Source organism: Sorex araneus, chromosome 6, assembly GCF_027595985.1.
Source record: "Sorex araneus isolate mSorAra2 chromosome 6, mSorAra2.pri, whole genome shotgun sequence".
NCBI classification, from domain to species: domain Eukaryota; kingdom Metazoa; phylum Chordata; class Mammalia; order Eulipotyphla; family Soricidae; genus Sorex; species Sorex araneus.
This window is the reverse complement of record NC_073307.1, coordinates 46999610-47022658: the sequence shown is the minus strand read 5'-3', so window position 1 is coordinate 47022658 and position 23049 is coordinate 46999610. Positions and strand designations below refer to the sequence as shown.

At 37.8% G+C, this 23049-nt stretch overlaps 1 protein-coding gene across 4 annotated transcripts in view; it reads left to right on the top strand.

The window, feature by feature from the left end:
- The window catches only part of CSNK1A1 (casein kinase 1 alpha 1), a 49256-nt gene extending 26679 nt beyond the window's left edge, over positions 1-22577 (top strand). For 2 of the 4 annotated variants that reach the window (XM_055141389.1, XM_055141392.1), the window contains 6 exons: positions 4441-4580; positions 6796-6874; positions 8356-8430; positions 10573-10679; positions 11483-11631; positions 20117-22577. In XM_055141389.1, the coding sequence (XP_054997364.1) occupies positions 4441-4580; positions 6796-6874; positions 8356-8430; positions 10573-10679; positions 11483-11631; positions 20117-20124 (558 nt within the window). In that variant the 3' untranslated portion in view covers positions 20125-22577. Of the gene's footprint in view, positions 1-4440; positions 4581-6795; positions 6875-8355; positions 8431-10572; positions 10680-11482; positions 11637-20116 lie in introns of those variants that run through there. The other 2 variants (XM_055141391.1, XM_055141390.1) reach the window with 2 other exon arrangements.
- The last annotated feature ends 472 nt before the right edge of the window (positions 22578-23049 follow it).

Sequence of the window (23049 nt, the reverse complement as noted above, 5' to 3'; positions counted from 1 at the left end):
CATACTTGGCAAACATAACATTACTAAGATGTTTTTCTGTGGCTTTTGCTTAAAGCTTGTAAAGTTTAGAGGAAAAAAATTCTAAATGAAATAGGACTATGTTTACCTCTCTAACTAATCTTGATGACAAAATGATTCATTGGTCTAGTATTGAAATTTTTTACTTAATAAACAAGTTAAACTAAGTTTTTTAAAACATGCAGTATAAATTAATTTGTATCAAAGATGTATGATGAATAGATTCTGCTTTATTCTGCTTCCCCTTCCTAATAAACTTCATGTAAGTATAGATCAGGTTTCAAACCGATATTTCTTGGGCTAGGAAGATACAGCTCAAAGGGCTAAAGCTGGAGGCCTCTATTTGATCCTGAGCACCAAGCCAGGATTATCTCCAGAGCAGCACAGTTGTGGACCAAAAACAAACCAAACCCCTTTTCCCTTCACTTTGACCCACCCCGCTTCAAATCTAAAATTAATTTACTTGAAATTCTTGCTGCTACAACCAGATGGTAAAAATAAAAAACACTTACAGAGCCATTTTATTCCCCGGAACTAGAAGACATTGTGTTCCACCATCATACAGAAAGAAACATTATGCCACTTAACCAGACAATTCCCATTAGTGTTGCAGAAGATGATTCAAACGAATACATAACCCATGACTTGGTATCTCGCAGGGTGAGCATAGTTAGTTCTCAGATAATTTCCTGAAGATGTTTATAATGTTAAGCACAACTCATCACATTTTCTTTCACTTTCGGGCCGTTACTTTTTTACTGTGAATTTTCCAACTAACATGGGAAAATAAGGCCAGAGAATGAGAGAGAGACAGGGCAGAAGGTCAAGCACTCACCTTGCATATAGCTGTGTTGGCCTTCCACGCTGGTTCAAACCCCAGTAGTTTCCTGAGCACATAATGAGAAATACCCCTCCTGAGAACCACTGAGTGTGGCCCAGCCCATCTCTCCTCCACCACCGCCTCCTCCCACCCCCCAGCAAGAAAATTTTTTGTTTGGGGCCTCTAGCTGGCGATGATGAGAACATCTGCCTGTGTTCGGGGATCATTCCTGGGAGGGCTCAGGGGATCCTGATCCTGTGGTGCTGGGCGTTGAATCCAGGTCAACGGCATGCACAGCTAGCACCTTACCAGCTGTACTAGATCTCTGATCCAAACAACTATTTTTTTAAATCAGAAAATTTAGGTACATAAATTTTGAACAGATGGATTTTTAGCTTACAGTTCAGTATTATTCCAAGAAGTAAATATAGGTGTGTGTGATTCTGTTCTACACATACCCAGCATTATTCCAGAATGTACCACGTGCGGTTTTATTAATTCAAATTCACTTTCATTCACAGACAATGAAATATCAATTTTAGTGACTAGGTCTTGGTTGTTGAGATGGTGTATAAGCACATAAGGAAATTCTAGTGCCCATTTTTACTAATCATTTTGCACAGCTTATTGTCTAGCCATTTAATAATTTTCATTAAGTTGTTTATATTCTCTAAACATAATAGGTTTACTAGTTTGTGATATAAAGTGGTCTTGTGAATTTTTTTAGGGAAAAAGAATGTGAGCCATTGAGCGGGGGAGGTGCTACAATTACTGTAAACTAAAATGACCATTTGGTTTTGATATCAGAAGAAAATACACTTATACTGAAGGGAGTTTGCCCAGTGGAACATTTACTGACATATGCCTTTGAAGAATAGGCTGCATTCCTTAAAACAGGGACAAGTATTAAGTAGAGTGTATTGTGTAAATAGAGTTACCCTGAGAAGGCAGCATGACCGACCAAAGATTAGTTTCTTTTTTTCACTATATGAATGCAACTGCTTGGTTGTATCCTTGGTATTATGTGACTTCATGAAAATACTTTCATTTTATGTTAAAACTCATTTATAAATTCAAAGCAGAGAGGACTGCTAAAGAAACTTGAAAAGATGCCAGAAAATAATGAACTGATTAGGCTTTTGTAAACCTAATTTTAAGTAGTTTTCCTTTTAGTTGTTTGCTTTTAAAATGAGAAACTTTCGTTTAGCAGTGACCTTATTTTTCCTGATTTATTGTTTATACAAGAAGAGAAAAGTAAACGTTATTCACTATGTAGTGTTGTTTTGATATTAAAAAGTTGATATTTAAGAATATAAAATTTGCATATTTTTCAAAGTAACGAGAGGAAAACCTTTTTTTTTTTTTAATAAAACCCTCTTTAGTGATAAAATATTTGGTTATTGGGGCTGGAGAAAGAGTGCAGCAGCAGGTCACATGCTTGCCTTCACTTGGCTGACCTGGGTTCAATCCTCCGCACTGCCCTACAGTCCACCAGGCCCACTAGGAGTGATCCCTGAGTACCTGAGCAATGCCGGATGTGGCTCTATCCCCCTTTCTTTCACAATTTTTAAATTTTATTTTCTATTTTTGCATAGCTACTAGACCCAGAAAGAGAGTTCAGCAAGTAATGTGCTTGCCTTGCACATGGCTGATCCAGGTTTGCTCTCTTGGCACCCTGTATGATCCCCCAAGCCTGCTAGGAGTAATCCCTGACCAGAGCCCATGTGTGCAGACCCACCCCAACACAGAAGGATTGTCTTGATCACTTTCAATTCAAAATCCACAATTGGTAGAAATAGTTATAAAAATACTGTGAAGCCACATGTTTTCTTTCCAATATAAATCTGCAGAACTTTTCATAATTTTGTTTTGCTTAACAGAAGTATAATTCCCCATTACTATTTGTGTTCTGAACCAGTCAGTTTTGATATCCAAAGGAACTGGGACTGGAGAGGAAGAGAGTACGGTGGGTAAGGTGCTTGCATCTCACCAAGCTGACATGGGTTCGATCCCTGGCATCTCATTTAGTCTTTTGATCCCTGCTAGGAGTGATTCCTGAGTGCAGAGCCCAGGAGTAACTCCTGAGCATTGCTAGGTGTGGCCCCCAAACTTCCTCAAATCCATAATAGCTTGATTGCTTAGGAAATGAGTTTTGTTAGAGATATTCATTATCTAACTGCATTTTTCTGGGAATTTAATCATCATTCTTTCATAGACCAAGTGAAAACTATCATTGATTTGAAACTCAAACCTCAGCGTCTTTTTCCATCCAGTGATAACTAATATTAGAGTAACAATGTCTAGCTCTCATAGGTATTTTCTGTTGTCCTAAAAAGACATTTGGTAAGGTTCTCTCATCTAAATCAATAGCTTGTCTTTATCTCTTGTCACAAATCAAGGCAGCTGCAAGGCAGCTGAGTTTCCTGATAGATCGCAGATAAAAAATGATTTGCTTAATTTAGAAAGCCAGTAATTATGAATATTTGAGGCAGGGGCTGATCTAAATAATTTTGTTTCATATTTAGATCTTGGGGCCAGAAAGCTGAGATGGCTCCAGCGGCTGAGGGCATGCTTTGTATACAGAATCTCCACCTGAATGTGATGCCAGAAATGGCCCTCAAGTACCACTGGGCATAACCCAAAACTAAATAAGGTTTTATGTTGGAGAGTAGACCTGGGTTGTCTTTTGGGGGAAAGAGAGCCTTCCAGAGACTACTTGTAGCAATATGTGAAAAAGGGCCAGAAAGAGGGCCTGAGCAAGTGCTGGGGGGTTGTAAGGTGCTAAGAATCTTAACTGGTCAGAAACCGGTGCTGTCACTCCACCCTGCATTACTTCTTAAAATTAATTGTTATAAATAAGTATTTCATTTCCTGTGTGCCATATAAACAAAACTTCTGAACATTATTTTATTCTAAAATACTAGTTTGTTTTTTAACGTAGCTCTTTTAAATTACTACTTTAAACCACCTCGATTTTACATATTAAGTACTTTTAAAGATTTCAGGTCAACTTGATATATTTTCCAGAAGTCTAACCTGGTCACAGGCATAAGCTTTGTTGTAAAGTAATAGAACATCATATTTGTTTTTTAAATGCTTTATATTTCATTAATAAAAAGTTTGGCTTTGTTAATATCAAGCTTTGAAGTTGTCTTATTTTGATAATGAACATTCTGGTTGGCATACTAAAATGTGGTCTTTGTAAAGTGGTAGAGTTCCAGGTAGTTTGTGTCTAGTTTTTGAAACCTCATGCTGTTTTATCAGTAATAGGATGTCAGGTTTCAAGACTGAGCACTCTTGTTAACTCTTATTACTAAATGTATATAATTCTTGACGTTTTTTTTTAAAGACAGGCTCTTTATAATGATCTGGGTCTGTGAAATTATTCAGCTGACAAGGATCAACACTTTTGTGTGATTTATTTTTTTAATTTGATTTCTATATGAGGATTAATAAACTGAAGTGTTAACTTTGAAATCATTATGACACCTCATTTTTATGTATTTGAACTAGTAGATAGAATAGATGCTATTTAATGAATGAAAAAGCAACCTGAATTAAGCAAGGTTGGAAGTCTAATGTCTTTTTGTTTTCTTTTCAAGTTATTCCTTATTGATTTTGGTTTGGCCAAAAAGTACAGAGACAACAGGACAAGACAACACATACCGTACAGAGAAGATAAAAATCTCACTGGCACTGCCCGGTATGCTAGCATCAATGCACATCTTGGTATTGAACAAAGGTAAGTGAAAACTGAGTGTATTTATCAAATCTGTAGCAATACCATTAATGGGGCTTGAAATATTTTCATTTGTAAGGTATTCCTTGATGTTCCCCAGCTGAAAATGCTTCTCGTTACCTGCTGCTTTTCTTGATGCAGAGAAACCAATTAAACAACTATGTCTTTTTTGATGCATATCTCTTGGGGAGAAAAAGACTGATGGAAAGTTAGAAGCTCAAGTGCAGCTTCATCTTGATGTTTGTTTCATACCTAGCATGCATTCTAGAACTTTTGACGATCCCTCTGACAATCTCCAAAAAAAATTATTATATAAATTGCCTAATGGGGAAAGAATATATTGAATTTTGGGGGGGAGGGGGGTCCACACCCGACAATGCACAGGGGTCACCTCTGGCTCTGCACTCAGTAATTACCCCTGGTGGTGCTCAGGGGACCATATGGGATGCTGGGAATCAAACCCGGGTCGGCTGCGTGCAAGGCAAATGCCCTACCTATTGCTCCATCCCCTATATTGATTATTTTAATAAGAAAAATATTTAGTCCTAATTTTAAAAATAGGTTAGCAGGCTCTCATTCACTCCTCTTTTTTGCTTCTGCATTAATTGATAGGAACTCACTGAAGCAAAAATTGTCGTTCTTTTTACTTTGGACTTGAGTTCAAGTTTCCATGTTTTATTTCTTTTTTCAGTGTTTCATTGGTTTTGTTTTTAATCAAACCCAGGACTGCCCAGGTTTGAACCTGAGGCATCATACATGTAAGAAATACGCTTTACTACTAAACTGTATGCTTGTTCTCGTATAATTTTTTTTTCTCCTGAAAATAGACATTGAGGTCCAGAGATAACTTAGTGAGCTGGAGCATGTGCTGCTTTTTTGTTTTGTTGGGTGGGGGGGTCCGTTTTTGCTTGGGGGACATAACTGGAGATACCCAGGGATAACTTCTGGCTCTGCACTCAGGAAATATTTCTGGCTGTGCTTGGGGGACTATATAGAATGATGAGGATCAAACTGGGTTCACCATGTACAAGGCAACCACACTGCCCACTATACTATCTCTCCCAGCCCCAAGGAGCCCAGGCTTTTTATCAAGAGACCTGAGTTTAGTTCTCTCCCTGCATGATCCCCCAAATACTTTGAAGAGCATCCCTGGAGCACTGCTGGGTATAGTTCAAGGACCAAAATAGATAAGTAAACATAAAAATGATAAGTGCTTCCAAGTAGCGAAGCTCATGAGAATAATAAGCTTAGAGAAGGTTAATAAGTATCCGAATACCCTGGGTTGACTTAGAAATTTGTTTCTTGTATTACCAGTTACTTAAATACCTATCTGAGTTTATGACTATGTGTATATCTACATTTACATAGGTGTTTAGCTTTAAGGTGGTATTATTTCCTTGGCTAGAGGGAGGAGTGAGAGGATCTGAGGGGAGCAGTAAGGTGCTTGCCTTGCGCACGGCTGACCCAGGTTTGATCCCCAGCATCCCAAAAGGTATCCCTCAAGTTCACTAGGAGTGATTCCTGAGTGCAAAATCAGGAGTAACCCCTGAACATTGATGTCATAAATGTCTCACACACACACAAAGTTTTCCAATCTAGAGCGAATACAAGCTGGTATGGTGATTGCCTTGGCTGTGGCTGACCCAGGTTCTCCCTAGCACTACATGTGGTCCTCTGAGCACAGAGCCCGGACTCAAGCCCTCAGCCTTTTCAGATGTGGTCTCAAAAACAACAAATTTTTATATCCTTAGAGTGTATTTAATTTTGGTTTTTGAGGCACCTTAGTGATACTCAGAGGTTACTCCCAGCTACTCGAGTTGCTTCTAGCAATACTTTGGGGACCATGTGATGTTGGGAATATGCTTGTAGCTTATCTGTTGAACTAGTTCTCAAAACCTGGATTTTCTCATGAACATCTCTAAAATGTGTGATTATTCTGCTATTTGGTCTTTCCAGTTTCCATTAACTTGATTTGGAAAATTGTATTGTTAAATTTTTTGCTCTTGTTTAAAAATTATAGATTTTTATTACTTTGAATTCTTTGGTAACTTTTTTTTATGTAATCCATAATTAACTTTCTTGCTTTAATATACTGTACCTTCTTGCACAAGACACCAAATTGTTCTCTACTCGTTTGGAAAAATTTCTTGTGCACCTACCTAGTTTTCATATTTTACGTAATTATTCCAACTCATACGTTAACGTTTTTATTTTCTAGTCGCCGAGATGATATGGAATCTTTAGGATATGTTTTGATGTATTTTAATAGAACCAGTCTGCCCTGGCAAGGACTTAAGGTAAACAAGACTCACCTTTTTTCTTTTTTTCTTTTTCTTTTTTGCTTAATTAAAAAGTGCTATCACCCACACAAAGCAAACATACAAATAATAAAAATACTTCTTAGAGATCCTTAGGGTTTTGGGGCTCCTATGGCCTCTGGGGTCATACCTAGTGATATTCGGCCTGGCTCTAAGGACAAATGGTTCAGTGTCATGCTACTTGGGTACTGCCATGCTGGGAACCACAGAGGGCCCCCCCCCTCCCCCACACACACACACACACACAGTGTACTTGGTGGGGAGAAGGGATAGAGGGAGGGATCTCGGTGATCAGACTCGTGCCTTCTTAATGTCTGGCATGTGCTGTAGCACTTTGAGCTGTGTTTTCAGCCCAGAGAAAAGTGATCTTTTAAATAGTGTTAAAATACTTTATTTTATATACAAATTTTCATAAATTTTTTGTAGTGAATTCTTTTATCTTTCACTGGGAAAATAGAAGCAGCTCATTTCAGTAGAAATTAATAGAATTTCAGTTACACCCGAGGAACACTCTCCTCAGTATAGTAAACAAGTGCCCATTAATGTAAGCGGTAGCTTTGTCTGGGAGGAAGTTGACATGAGCTACAAAAGGTGGATACTTACTCATTTTGAAGTGGTGCCATTATGGTGGACATGTGTCCTTTTAATGTATAGTAAAAGCTTGTTAACCCAGCAGTAATACTAGATATTTTTTTAATTATCCATGTTTCTGCTAATTAGAAGTTTCTTGTTAGTTTTGTGTTTGTATTTTGTGTGTGTGTGTGTGTGGTGGTTTTTTTGTTTTGTTTTGTTTTGCACAGAGGTTACTCTTGGCTCTTCAGTCAGGAATCACCCCTGGCAGTGCTCAGGGGACCATGTGGGATGCTGGGAATCGAACCCAGGTCAGCCTCGTGCAAGGCAAACGCCCTACCCACTGTGCTACCGCTCCAGCCCCTTGTGTTTGTATTTTAATAATAAGTCACTATGTCCTAAGGTTTAATGACTATTTTGATACTTTATTGGGCCTTTAGAGGAAAATGTCTTCTGTAGTTGTTATTATCTCTGTGCTTCATTCAATCTGTGGATTGCTTTATCCAACATGAATGTCTTCACAGTTAAACAAGAGTTTTTGAGTTGGCACCATTTAATAATGGCACAAATGATGCTCATGTTTTTGGGTAATATTCTGCCTACACCTTTGTCTTGGTTTAATAGGGGTAAGAAAATTTCACATCTGACTGCCTTTTTTACTCAAATTATCTGTCTTTATATTCTGTAAGACTCTTCCTATCCTAATGAGTAATAATGTTGACACAAAAAATAAAGGTTGACATTTAGTGAGAAAAATATCATGTATTGCACATTGTTGTTGTTAGGTTAAGATTTCTCTTGAATCTAAATTTATATTTAGATTTCATGCTGTACTAATCTGACTCTCAATAGTGTTGGGTATGTCTGATTTCAGACTTTTATTTCCACAGGCTGCAACAAAGAAACAAAAATATGAAAAGATTAGTGAAAAGAAGATGTCCACTCCAGTTGAAGTTTTATGTAAGGTAAGTATGCTGTGATTAATGATCAAAAAAACTGGAAAGCTTGAACACCCAGATCAGCCCACTACTCATCGTTTCAAATTTTGTCGTCTTTTGCTTTTGAATATCTTTAAGAATGGGATCAACATTAGACTCATTTTTAAGTGGGTGGAATTCTATATACTGTTAAAAAATTAAAGGGAAAGGTCTGGGGGGTGGGGATGTGATTCAGTAGTAGAGCACTTGCCTTCCACCTATTAGTTTGTTTTTAATTATTTGCACCTGCTCAAGAACTACCTGGTGTGGCCCCAAAATCTGGGACTAGGAAGGGGGATTCCCCCAGTAAGGGAGAATTAGAGGACCAATAAAGATGATAAGTAAAATATTCTCCTTATCCCTAAACTGCTTTAAGAAAAGAAAGCTCAGGAGCAGTTCACACATTGAGATAAAAGGGAACAGGCACAGGAAGACAGATGGAACAATAAGTTTTTGGTGGGACTGGGAGCCCTACATTGAGCCCACAAAGCTGACCCTTGGTTTAGAATAGATTTATGTTATGATGGAGAACTGTTGTGTCTTAAATAGGGAGACAACTGCATGGCCCCTAAGACAACTAAATACATGATTTGCATGCAGGAGACATGAGCTCCATTCCCTAGCACCATCTTGTCCTGTGGAAACCCCGGGGTGTGGCCCAGAAAAGAATATATCTTAAATAGTTTCACGACAGAAGGGAGAAATACACAAAAAATCAACAGTACTTTGTAGAGGGTGTGAATGGTGATCTCATTATCTGACTTTTCCATGGATTTGCTTTCTAAACCGTTAAGTTTAGATTTCTGGATGGTTTTGTTGGTAGCACATGGTATTGTGTGCGCACGCGCGCGCGCGCACACGTGTATATATATACATTCACACACACACCCTAACATGCCAGAAGTAGTTCACATCTTTCCTAAGACACTAAACATGGGGGGGGGGAATAAATATAGATATATTTTGAAGTATTGTTTATCACATTAAAAAGTTGGGATCTTGGAGCTGGAGCGATAGCACAGCGGGTAGGGCGTTTGCTTTGCACGCGGCTGACCCGGGTTCGAATCCCAGCATCCCATATGGTCCCCTGAGCACCGCCAGGAGTAATTCCTGTGTGTAGAACCAGGAGTAACCCCTATGCATCGCCGGGTGTGACCCAAAAAGCAAAAAAAAAAAAAAGTTGGGATCTTACAAATGTTCGGTTACGAGGAACAAATACAATGTAAACATGTAATCAGACATGATTGACTTATTATGTGATTGTTGAAGTTAAGAAGTTCAGAATAGGGGTTGGAGCGATAGCACAGCGGGTAGGGCATCTGCCTTGCACTCGGCCAACCCAGGTTCGAATCCCAGCATCCCATTTGGTCCCCTGAGCACTGCTGGGGGAAATTCCTGAGTGCAGAGCCAGGAATAACCCCTGTGTATCGCCAGTTGTGACCCAAAAAGAAAAAAAAAAAAAAAAGAAGTTCAGAATAACTGATGCTTACAGTATTATAATGGGGAGAATATGTGAGCAGTATAGTAACAGTAATCACATGAATATAGTGATCTCATCATAGGATGAAACATTGGCTTGATCTCACAACAATCTTTATTTTGTTCTCTCTTAATGATTGTATGTTTCTTATTGTTTCTATTGTTAAAAATATAATGGGCCAGATAAATAGTCTAGGCATTAAGACTTGCCTTCCGTGTGGCTACCCATTTTAATCCTTGACATCACATAGGGTGGCCTAATTTTCATAACTCTCAGCCCCATGAAAAAGGGAAAAATAGGAAAAGTAATAAATTAGGGAAGAGAAAGTGACTGGCTCATTGTCCTATTCTTGCAACAAAGTATTATTGACCTCCAGTTTGTTAAGTTCATTATTGCCATCGAATTCTTAAGTAACTGGATATTGACAGACTGATATGTTGATAGGTGGGGTATCTAAATTTCTTAGGAACTTAATACTGGGTTAAACAGGTACTTATTTCCACTAAAAAATGTTACTGTACCTAGGAAGGATGGACAGGACAATTAAGTTTTGTTAAACTTATGGGGGTACCACACCATAACTACTTTCTCCAATCATTAACATTTGTTTTTATCACAGTAAGTTTTTGTTTTTGTTCTTAAATTTTCAGGGATTTCCCGCAGAATTTGCCATGTACTTAAACTATTGTCGTGGGCTGCGCTTTGAGGAGGCCCCGGATTACATGTATCTGAGGCAGCTATTTCGCATTCTTTTCAGGTTAGTTTTTAAGAGTAAAACTTAATGAGGGAGATTAGTATGTTACCTATCCAAGATATGTTGGGCAGGATAAAGTTTACTGTGAATTCATTAGGAATGGAGAAGCAGTTAGATTATTTATTCCTCTACACACATCAGTTTACATTAGTTGTGACTATTCGTGGCCATGGAACTCTGTTTTAGTACCTATTTGATACCAAAATGAAAAGTAATTGTCGCAGACAGTATTCCAGGATTCTATGGTAGTTATAGAGGCCAGTCCAAGCTCGGCAGATCCCTAAAAGTAACTGATTACTTAGAACAAAATGAGGAGGGAAATTAAACAGTGGTGGCTCAAAACCAAATAAGATTTGGAGAGTAACTGTATTAATTATAACAAATGCCTTAAAAGGCACCTACATAGAATTTTCCCTCACAAAACTTCTGAACCCCCCATACTTTTTTTACAAGGGGCATCTGCTGTTATGACTAATCCCTAGGTAAATGACAGCTTGGCTCTGTTTTGAATTGTTTAAAGCGCCCCCCCCCCCTTTTTTTTTTAACTCCCTGGCTTCTTTCAAAAAATTTAAGAGCAGTGGATTTTTGAAAGAAGGTTTGTTTTTTTTTTTCCCAATTCCATACAGCAGACCAAAGTGGTGATGTCATTTTCCTTTAGTTATGATATAAGAAGTGGAATTAATGGGAAATTTTTGTTTTAGGGAAGACAGTTTAAAACTGTAATGTTTAAGAGAAAATAATTATTTATTAGAGTATTTAACTGAACTCTTTTATTCAAGTCTTAACATATACTTAATATTTCCTAGGACCCTGAACCACCAATATGACTACACTTTTGATTGGACAATGTTAAAGCAGAAAGCAGCACAGCAGGCAGCCTCTTCAAGTGGGCAGGGTCAGCAGGCCCAAACCCCCACAGGCAAGCAAACTGACAAAACCAAGAGTAACATGAAAGGTTAGTAGCCAAGAACCAAGTGACGTTGAAGGGAAAAAAATTGAACACAAAATTGGGTTTCATTTCTAACAGTGTTAGATCGAGGAGGTGATTTTTTAAAACACATAAGATTTGGCTTTATGTTTTTTTAAAAAAAAAAAAAGACGTCCTTGGAAAATTTGACTACTAACTTTAAACCCAAATGTCCTTGTTCATATATATGTATATGTATTTGTATATACATATATGTATGTATATATATATTTTTTACATCATTTCTCTTGGGATTTTGGGTCATTTTTAACAACTGCATCTTTTTACCCATTCATTAACCCTCTTCCAAAATAAACATTTGGTGTTGGGAATATGGTATAATCAATCAATCAATCAATCCAAAATCCTAGACCTAACACTTGTTGATTTTTTTCTTTTTTTAAATAATGAATCTGGTTAGCCATGGTATTTTGACTTTCTTTAAAACTAACAATGTTAAGATTTTTTTTCTTGCATGTCAATGCTTTAGCATTAAAATGAAAAGTCGTGAACATGCTCTGGTTTCAAGAGGTGAGTTTGGCATTGCCCCAGAGTGTCTATCTTCTCAGTTGCAAAGTATCTCATATGTTCTTAAAATGCTCAGATAACTGAGAAGCTCGACATGTGTTTCTTATTATTATGTTTATTAAACTACATGCATTCTTATTTTCAAAATTATTCTTAGTGTTTTAAACACTTTTTAATGTGAAAATACTCTGGGACTGAGATCCCCAGTGTGCAATTGAATTCTGCTGTTAGGCCTTGTTGAAACAGTGGGGCAAATGCCATTGGTTGCTAGGCTATATTCTTCCTATCTCTGGCACTCTGTGCCGTTAAGGAGTAGAACTGTTACGGCACAGTGCTGTTTCTTGATCACTGTTGCCATACAGTTGGACTCCTATCTTTCAAGATTTTTTTTCTCTTTTCCCCTTTCTGGGACTCCTATTACCAGCCTACTTTTTAGTGGTTGTGGGCAAGTAAAGACTTGGTTTGATTTCTGTAAAATTTCTGAATGACTGCTCTAGTGTGAATTTGGTCTTTTTTTGGTCTATATTTTTATTGTGTCTAAACCATTTTATAACTTGTTAGAATTAATTAATTTTGGAATTAATCCAAGTATTTTCATGAAGTCTGAATGATGTTATCTTCATCCCAGCAGCTCATCTTTTAGGAATGAAGTTCTCCCTTATTCTTGTATTTGGGGCAGACTAAGAAAGTTCATAAGAGTAAAAGTTATCTTGATGAGTTTTGAACAAGGCTAACAAATGGTTGCCCAGTGCTCTGTCTCTGCTTCTTAATTGGGGCTACTTGCCCATTTGAGTAAAGTTTGTTTCATTTTGATAATTATGCCAGGTTTTTAACAAAATAAATATGTATTGCCACAGACAAATGGTTCTACTATTTAGCTAAGACCCAGTGGAGTTTTAACTAAGGGCCCAGATATCTGTATTATATTTGCTTTTTCTCCCAAAATGAAATCAATTTTCTCTTAAAAGCTAGCTGGGATAACAGGATCATCACGAGTTGCAGTTTCTAGAACTAAAATCAGATTGAAATCTCGTCTGATATATGACATTTCAGTTCAGGTATTCATCAGCCTTCAGGAAGAATTACCTTATTTTTAGCTAGTTCCATTGTTAGTTTTCTATTTGTCTTAAACGCATAAACTAGCAGAATTTTTGTCCTGCTTTATCCAGATCTTAAAGATGAGAAGTTGGATACACTGAGTTAGTGTGTTTCCTTAGGGGAAAAAATTTGTAATTAAATTTACTTTGTACTTTATATTTTTTATAAAAGCCGCTTAAAGTCTTACAAAAAAATTAGTAGCATTATTAGGTGTGGGTTATACAAGTTACCACATAATCAAGATGTATAAGATTTTGAAACATTGGATCTCTGATGATAGGCCATCACACATCATTATTTTTAGAAATGCAAATTCAGGCAGTATATATGTTAACTCCAAGAAGAGTATCACTCACTCTAAAATGTGCCATTCAACTGTAAAACAAGAATCTTTTTTAATTTTTTTGCTGTGATGCCAGGGGCACCCAGGTATCGGGATCTTGTATATGTGAAGCATGTACTGTACCATGGGGCTTTTTCTCTGACCCCCAAATATTTTTACTAACCTTTACTTCTTGAAAATACGTATTATTTTGGGTATAGAACTCTTACTTGCGGTAGTCAGTTAAGAACAAACTGCTCCAGGTTAAACTCCTGATTCCACTATAACAGATGTTTTCCCCCATGGAAGGTGGTATTGCTCATTGATTGCAGGAAATTCTCTCAGTTATGATAAAAATACCGTAGTCCATTTCTTAAAGTGTAGGTGAGACAGAACGAGAGAGAATGACATAATGAAAATTTTTCATGAGTTACTCTTTCCACTAATTTCTTTTAAGTTTTCTAAAGTAGATCTGTATTTTAAAATATGGAAGAATCTGACAAGTGGTGGCATTTCTTAATTTTACATGTACATTACTTTCCCCCACCTCTCCCGTGGAAAGCTATATGTTTAACAGTAGTTTATTAAGGTTGTCCAAAAAACAATTTGAAGCTGCTTAATCGAATATTATATATATTTCGAGCTGTTTTTATAAAGAGAAGATCTTCCCAAATGTGCTGTTTCAGAACCCATTAAAATACTATGAATCAGGGCTGGAGCTATAGCATAGTGGGTAGGGCGTTTGCCTTGCACGCCGCCGACCTAGGTTCGATTCCCAGCATCCCATATGGTCCCCTGAGCACCGCCAGGAGTGATTCCTGAGTACATGAGCCAGGAGTAACCCCTGTGCATCGCCAGATGTGACCCAAAAAGGAAAAAAAATAAAAATAAGTAAAATACTATGAAGCAAGTCCTAATATTCCCTATGATCTGCTAACTTTTAAGGCCATAAAATTATAATTACCATTTTTATAAAGATTGATGATACTCCCATCAATCCCACTTCAAATCCACTTCACTCTTTTTGTTCGTTAACATATGGTTATCTGGAAAGTGCTTTCAAGACATTTACAAAGAACCAGTAAAAGGAAATCAGAATCCAGATAGGGAGAATTTTAAATGTCCTAAAGCCATAGTTGACTCGCATAAATCTGTAATATAGTTCATCATTTGAACCTGGGGTTTCATTTTTTGTTTTTGTTTTTCTCACTATTCTTGCTACTGACACAACATAGTTTTTTTGGTTTCTTTTGTTTTTTTTGTTTTGTTCTGGTTTTTGGTTTTTTCTGTTTTTTTTTTTTTTTTAATACTATGACTATCAAATTGTTGGCATTAGGAGATCAGAAAAACTTTACATTATCCTACCATGTCATGGTCTTCCTTGATTTACCGTCCAGTGTTTGCTGGGATTCACCTACCTTTATGTTTAGCTTAACTTTTTCTGAATTCACCAATTGCTGCTAGGAACGTGGCTGGTCACTCAGCAACGTAACCCAAATCCCAGGGGAAGACCTTGAAATAACTGGAAAGACTGATGTGCTCAGAAGTTACTCAATCCAAAGAACTGCCAGGGAGCTGCATCTACTTGCTGTGAAAAATGTCAGCGTCCCCATTCCCCCCACCCCCACCCCCTTCACTTTTGGACAATGAAACTGGAGAGAAAAGATAGAATCCAACAAGAAATGAAGATAAGGGTGTAAGAGTTGCTTTGTGGTGACCTGAAGCCCATGTCTCCAAGACTTGCTGTACCACTCAAACTTTTCAACCTCTAAGACTGTCCGGATGATCTGAAGACAGAATAGTCAGAAGACAGAAGATGACAGTGATGTGGCTCAGTGATGGAGAATGCAGACCATCTGCCAGTTGGGAAAAGAGTCAGATGTAACAGGTATTTGAAAATTCAACAACTTCAGAAATCTGTAGCAGAATGAATGAATGGTTAATAGAATTCAAATTGAATGAGTCAGATCTCCCCAGTTTGTTTTTTTCAGTAGTTTGGAAGGTTTAGTGTGCTACTTCATTTAGGTTTCCTTCATCTAATTCATAATAATAAAAGTAAAGTATTTTTTAATCTCTTTCAACTTTTAATTTTGTCAATATTAATACCGATTTAAATAGAAAATATTTCCCAATTTTTAGTTTCTGTGGAAAAGGAGTTAATGTAGAGTCTTTTGACTTTGAGACCAGAAACCGTGATGCTCAAAGGCTGGCTACTTCTGCCTCTCTGCTCAGGGATCATTCTTGGTGGTACTTGGGGGACCTTGTACTAGGGACAAAGCTACATGCAAAGCAAACTGGCAGCTGAATTTATCTCTCTGGCTCCAATGTATGGGTATTTTTTTCCCCAATTTTATCTTCCTTTTTTTGTTTTTTGTCTGTTTCATTTTGGGGCACACTCAGCAATGTTCAGTGGTTTACTCCTGGCTCTGCAGTCAGGAATCACTCCTAGGGGTGCTCGGAGAACCATATGAGATGGCTTGTGACTGGACCCCGGCCAGCCATTGCAAAGCAAGTGCCTTACCTGCGATGCTATCTTTCTGTCCCGGTTTTCCTTTTGAATGCCAATATGAGATTTTTTAAGTCCCCAGAGCTTAATTCTTTGGGAAAAAAACAACGGCGGCAACAACAAAAAAGTATATATAAATGACATTTCACAAAGAATATTAAGTACTTACACTATTAATGAATTATCAGTTTATTTTTGTCTTTGTTTTGGACATACCTGGCTGTGCTGCTCAGAGTTTATTCCTGGCTCTGTGCTCAGGATTTTACTCCTGGTGGTGCTCGGGGAATTGATGCTGGAGATTAACCGGGTCAGCCCTGTGCAAGGCAAACATGTACTGTGCTACATGTGTAATAGTACTGACTGTATTATCTCTCCAGCCCCTGAGTCTTCAGTTTCAAAGGCTTATCATAAAACCTAACTATTAAATAGCCTTTCAAATGAATTTGTGATTCTGAAAATCAGAACTTCACAAATATAAGCATAAATTGATAGATGGGATCTACTAGTTATGTAAAAATAAGCTTTTCTTTTGTAAATTTGAAAAGAAATTAAGTGTAGCAGAAATCAATAAATTAATTCCTGAAGAAGCCCACCATTAATCCTCCAGCCTGGTTTTAACATTTTATTTCCTTCCCTCTTGTTTTAGGGGGAAACAACACAAGTCATCCCTTAATCTACCAGCTCTTGCAGTGAAGATGGGTGTTGGACTTCTTAATGCCAGGAGACATCAACTAAATTCAAGATTTTTAAAAACAAGGACTAATAGATCCTTAAGAAAAGGATGCTTAATACTTGAAGATTGAAGATTGAATACCTGCTGAACTCTCCTATATTGAGATTTTGCCTAAACATCAACAGTAACTTCTTAGAACAATTCACTGGAGAAATGCTGATTCCTGGGTGGAGTATCCTACCATTGACCAATCTGAAGAGTTAAATCTGGATTTGACTGCTGCACTAGTCTGCCAGGATTATTGTTAGGCTAAACTTTAAGCATACCTACCTCTAAGCATATATAATTATTAACTGACCCAAAAAAAATCCACTAGTAGCAGGTTCAAAGATGAACAGATGCTGTTCTTACCTAGATAAAATTTGTAACCCATGTTACATATATCCTTTTCTAATATTTGGCAATGTAATTTACATTTTCTTTTTGTGATGGTGGCTTTCCATTTTAAAACTATTTGAATATTCAGTGCAGTTAATTATAAACTCCAATTAAACTATAAAAAAATTCAATAATTTTATACCATGAAAACTTTTAAATCACATTTAAGAATAATTGCAGAACTTGAAATGCTTAATGTAGTATGGGTCACTCTGTGTAGCTATTATATCAGTTTAGTCTACTTTCAAACATTGGGTTATGATAGTTTTTTGTTTTGTTTTGTTTTGAGGGGCATACCAGGTACTATTCAGGGGCTACTCCCAGCTTGATGCTTGCAAATCAGTTGCCTGGAGGAATTATGAGACTCTGCCCTGCCAGAGATCAATTACAGAGTTCTCAAATGAAGAGCAGCTCTCAGTGCAGCCCTTATTTTTATTTTGTTTTGGGCCTCACCCAGCTGTGCTCAGGAATCATTTCTGGCATGCTCAGGGTGTACCACATGTGGTGTCAGGAATCAAAGCTGGATCAGCTGCTTTTAGGGCAGGCACCTTATCTGCCATACTTTTTCTGATTCCCTGGGTTTTAATTTTTAATTCAGAATTAACTTAAAAGTATTCATATGTTCACCTTGGCAATCCAGTTGAATAATATGCATTAGATGTAAGTAATCATTGTCTGTGGTGAAGTTCATTTCCAGAAAGCTTGATTATCACTGTTGACTTTAGCTTTCTGAACTTTAGTTCTTAGTTAGACAGGTTTTTTCAACACCTCAGCATGTAGAGGCACAGTGGAGAGACAGATTGAGCACTTCACAACTCTTGAGGGCTTACTTCATACAATAAATGTGCTAAATGAATGGAGGTGGCTTACTGCCCTTAAATGAAAAAAAACTAGCAGCGAAAGGTATTTACCAGGAAACCGAAAATGAGTGGTGTTAGATCATCCACAACGCCTGTCTGGAGATGTTGGTCCAAAAATGTTTGAAAAATACAAGGAAAGGAACAGTCTGATTGACAGCTTGGTTTGTGTTAAAGAAATGACAACAAACCTCATGGACTAGAGTGAGATTGACTTTCAGTATTTTAAAGCTGGAGCAATAGCACAGTGGGAAGGCTGTTTGCTTTGCAAACTGCTGGCCCGGGTTTGATTCCCAGCATTCTCTATGATCCCCTGAGCACCGCCAGGAGTAATTCCTGAGTGCAATGCCAGGAGGTAACCCCATGCATTGCCAGGAGTGACCCAAATCACTTGTATCACTTGTCATCCCGTTGATCTTCGATTTGCTCGAGCAGGCGCCAGTAACATCTCCATTTGTCCCTGTCACGTGCTAGTGTAGCCCAATGGTATTTGCTTGCTCCAGGAATGGGACGAGCCTTAAACTGTTCATTCAGGGCTTTTTTTTTTTTTTTGGTTTTTGGGTTTTTTTGGGGTCACACCCAGCGATGCATATGGGTTATTCCTGGCTCTGCACTCAGGAATTACCCCTGGTGGTGCTCGGGGGACCATACGGGATGCTGGGAATCAAATCCGGGTCAGCCGCGTGCAAGGCAAACGCCCTACCCGCTGTGCTATTGCTCCAGCCCCCATTCAGGGTTTTGACGAAGAAGTCTGACCATCTCGTAGGTGGGCGGCCACACGGTCTTTTGATGTCCCGTGGAATCCAGTCGGTAACAAAACGAAAAAAAAAAAAAGTTGATGATGGTCAAGTGAGCATTCTTAAAATGGGGCCAAGGAGCCAGAGTGGTAATACAGCAGGTAGGGCATTTCCCTTGCATGCGGTGAACCCAGGTTCAATACCCAGCATCCTATATGGTCCCCTGAGCACCACCAGGCATAATTTCGGAGTGCAGAGCTAGGAGTAACTCCTAAGCTTTGTTGGGTGTGAACACCCCCCAAAACCAAATAAAATGGGGCCCTAAATGTGAAAGAAGGTGATGATTGGATTTTCATGCAGAGAAAGAAATGCCTGTTAGTGAAACCTTATGGTCTAATTTCAAGGAGGAACAGAAGTAGTGTGTTTCAGAACAGAAAGGCTTACTTAAAACCAGTAAAGCATCTCTCTGACCCCAAATCCAGCTTTTTTGTTTTGTACGCTCACCTAGCAGTGCTCAGGGCTCCTACTTCTGCGCTAAAGAATCACTAGATTCTTTAGGGCCCGGGGGGTGGGGGCAGGGAAGGGGAATAGAGGGGGAGCAGTATAAGGAGCTGGAGTCTAGCCCAGGTCACTCATTAGCAAATGCCCTACCTGCTGTACTAGCTCTCTCGGCCCTATGTAAACACTTAGAAACTCAGTCTGGTTTTGTATTAAAAAAATCAAACACCTTAGATTTGTGCTTAGTGGCATAGATGAGATAGGTGATTTATGCCTTGAAGCTACTCTTCCTCATTACCTGTACCAAAAATAATACAGAATATTTCCTGTTTGTGGCATAGTTAAAAATACTTTATCATAATTTAAGCGATAATTTTTAGCTCATTTCACATATTTAAACACATCATTGTTTTAGGTACTAAAAATATGAAAGTGAACCAAACAGGCTCAGTTGAATTATTGATGATTCTCTTAGCACAGGTCACCATTCTAAACTAGCTATTGGCAGGACCAGAGAGATCACAGAAGGGGTAGGGAACTTGTGCTGGCTCTAGATTCGATCCCCAGCATCTCATTTGGTCTTCTGAGCACAGACAGCAGTGATTCCTGAGTGCAGAGCCAGGAACCTCTGAGCTGCCCCAGAACAATTATTGGCTTCCACCAATTTCTCTGTTTGAGGTGCAAAAGCTTTTTTCCTTGTATATGAAGTCCTAGTATCTATCTTGCCCCACTCCACACCCCCCCTTCAAAAAATGCATAGAAAATTGTTCATGACTTGAAATTCTAAATTTTTTTTCTATTTTCATTCTTTAACAGGTTTCTGAGCATGAATTGAGGAACGGAAGAAGCAGAGCAGATGATTGGAGCAGCATTTGTTTCTCCCCAAATCTAGACGTTTTAGTTCATATGTACACTAGCCAGTGGTTGTGGACAACCATTTACTTGGTGTAAAGAACTTAATTTCAGTATAAACTGGCTCTGAGCAGCATTGGTGATGCTGTATCCTGAGTTGTAACCGCTGTAATTGTGAATATTAACTGAGATAGTGAAACTTGGTGTCCAGTTTTCTATTGCATTTTTTCAAGTGGAAAAGTTAACTAAATGGTTGACACACAAATTGGAGAAATTGTGCATATGCCAATTTTTTTTGTTTGTTTTGTTAAACCTTTTACTTTGAACTATAATGCTTTGAGATCTCATTTCAGAAGAATGGCATGAACAGTCTTCAGCCACAGTTGTGATGGTTGTAAATGCTCACAATTGTGCATTCTTAGGGTTTATCTATCCCTGGGTTTTGCAAGTTGTTCACTTAAAACATTCTTTAAGTGGTTGGCTTCTTGTTTGCAAGCCAGCTGATAAGGTAGCAACCAAAGATTCCAGTGTTTGAGCATATGAAAGACTCTGCCTGCTTACCTGTGCTAGAAAATAACAGCATCTAAAATGAAGACTTAAGAAAAAAACTTAGTGACTACTAGATTATCCTTAGGACTCTGCATTAACTCTATAATGTTCTTGGTATTGGTATTAAAAAAAAAACAGCATATTTGTCACACAGATTTAGTTAACATCTTACAACTGAACATGTATGTATGTTGCTTAGATAAATGTAATCACTGTAAACATCTATATGACCTGGGATTTTGTTTTTATTTTGAAATGGGAGCTTTTTTTGTTTACAAGTTCATTAAAAACTAAAAACTGTTTCTGTAAGGAAATGAGATTTTTTTTTAACAAAAATGCCTTGCTGACTCACTAAGAAATCAAAATTGCCCCACTTTTTTTTTTAATAGACTACTTTAAACCATTTGTTACATAATATCCTTTGCAAATAATTTTCGTTTTAATGTATTAATCTTTTTTCTTGGTTTTTATTTAAAACACTTTGAAGGGGAAAGGCATTCTTTCTCTTCACTTTTTTTTTAAAATAACTTGCAGAACTGCATCTGCCTAGTCTTGATATTGTAATCCCTGCCACAGCAGATTAATAGCTGGACTGATTTTGAGTAGAAATGAAAGCTTTAAAGGGTTTGGCTGTAAGATTTTTATTAAGTTTCATGTTAGTTGGTTTAGAGTAGATTGACACTTAACCCTTGTGAAGAGCATCCAGGCCAATGAGGTTCCTGTGATGGCTTACCCTCCCTAGCCCCATCCAGCTCTTTACGTTACCTGCCCGCCTCTCTCAATCAAAGGCTGTTTGTTTTTTTTCTGACCCTAGATAAAAGCTTATTGACAGTTCTTTAAACTGTAATTTAATCATTTATAGCATGTCAGGATTAAGTAAAAGGATTTGTCTGAAAATGCTGCCAGGAGTCTATTGTGTAAATGTAGGTATTTTGTAAAGTAGCCTTGAAGCTGTAAATTGGCACGTTCGGTCAGATTGTGTCAGGTTTTTAAAAAAGTTTTTTTTTTTAATTTGAAAACAACTTTAGCAATAATTCCAGGATTACCACATTTCTGCCATTGAAGGATATATTAGCACCGTCACACTGCAGAAAACTTAATGAGTGTGAACTTCGGGGATTGGCATCTTGGTTTCTTTTCTATCCTCCCATGTCAGTTAAGGTATTTGTTTCTTGACTAATAAACCCTTTGATACTTTTAGCCAGAAATCAGTCTCATAAAGCTATTTTTGAGTATAGTTTGTGTAAAATAAAAATGTTTGGCTTTGGTATTAACTTTCAAAGCTGAACTCCCTCTAGCAAGATATTTTTCAGTGCTTTTATTTACTATGCACTTAGACTATGCACTTTTTCTGAAATATTTTTGTAACACTTTTTTGTATTTTTGCCATTTGAAAAGGTTGTGGTGTAGTAGGTCTGTAATTAAGTTGTGGGTTGAAAACTGCTGTTAGCTTTGTAAATCAAAATTTAGGTGTTTTTGTCCTGGTATATTGTCATTCCATCTGCAGCTGGAGCTGGAATCCCATTGATCTTCTAGCTACCATTCATTTTCTTCACAAAAGAAGAATGTGAAATTCAGTGAATGATGTTACTAATCCTGTCGGGAGATGAATCTCATTTCACCAAAATTAAATTTATGTTTTTCCACTAAAATGATGATACAAGTTGAAGACACATCACTCTGAAATTGGAAGAACTCACCACTTAAGGCTCCACAGTGGCTTCCTCAGCTGAACTCTAGGTTACTACTCTTCCTTTGTTCACCCACTGAGGGTGCAGTTTTTTTAAATGTTGGGAGATGGCCATTCTAACTACTGTTGAATGTCTTGTTTTGGGAAGGTATGACAAGAAAATAAAAAGGAATCTATATGAAGGGAGAGACTGGTTATCTCCTCCCGTATGGTTGTGCTGATGCTCTTACGGCCTACAAATGGATTTTTGGAGAGTTGCTTTTATTTTCTTGCAAATACTAAGGATGATCTACAGCCTTTCTGCCCTGAGTGCTCCTGGTGTCATCAATGCCGACTTCCCTGTTTCTACTAGTTCTTGCAGTACTGTTGAGTATAAAGCCTAAATTCCGATTTAAAAGTAGCAGACAACTGGAGAGATAGTATAGGGATTAAGGCGTCAGCCTTGCGTACAGCCAATCCTGTCTCAGATCCCCCGCACCACATAACAAGCACCACCAAAAGTAATCCCTGAGCACTTTCTTGGTATGTGGCCCCAAAATAATAAAAATGCCCAGAGGACTTTATAGTTCAAGCCAATGAGCTAGTTTTGGTTCTCTAATAGTTAACAAAATCTGAAGATAGGCTCTTACAACTTAGTAGAGTGAATGAACTATGGGAG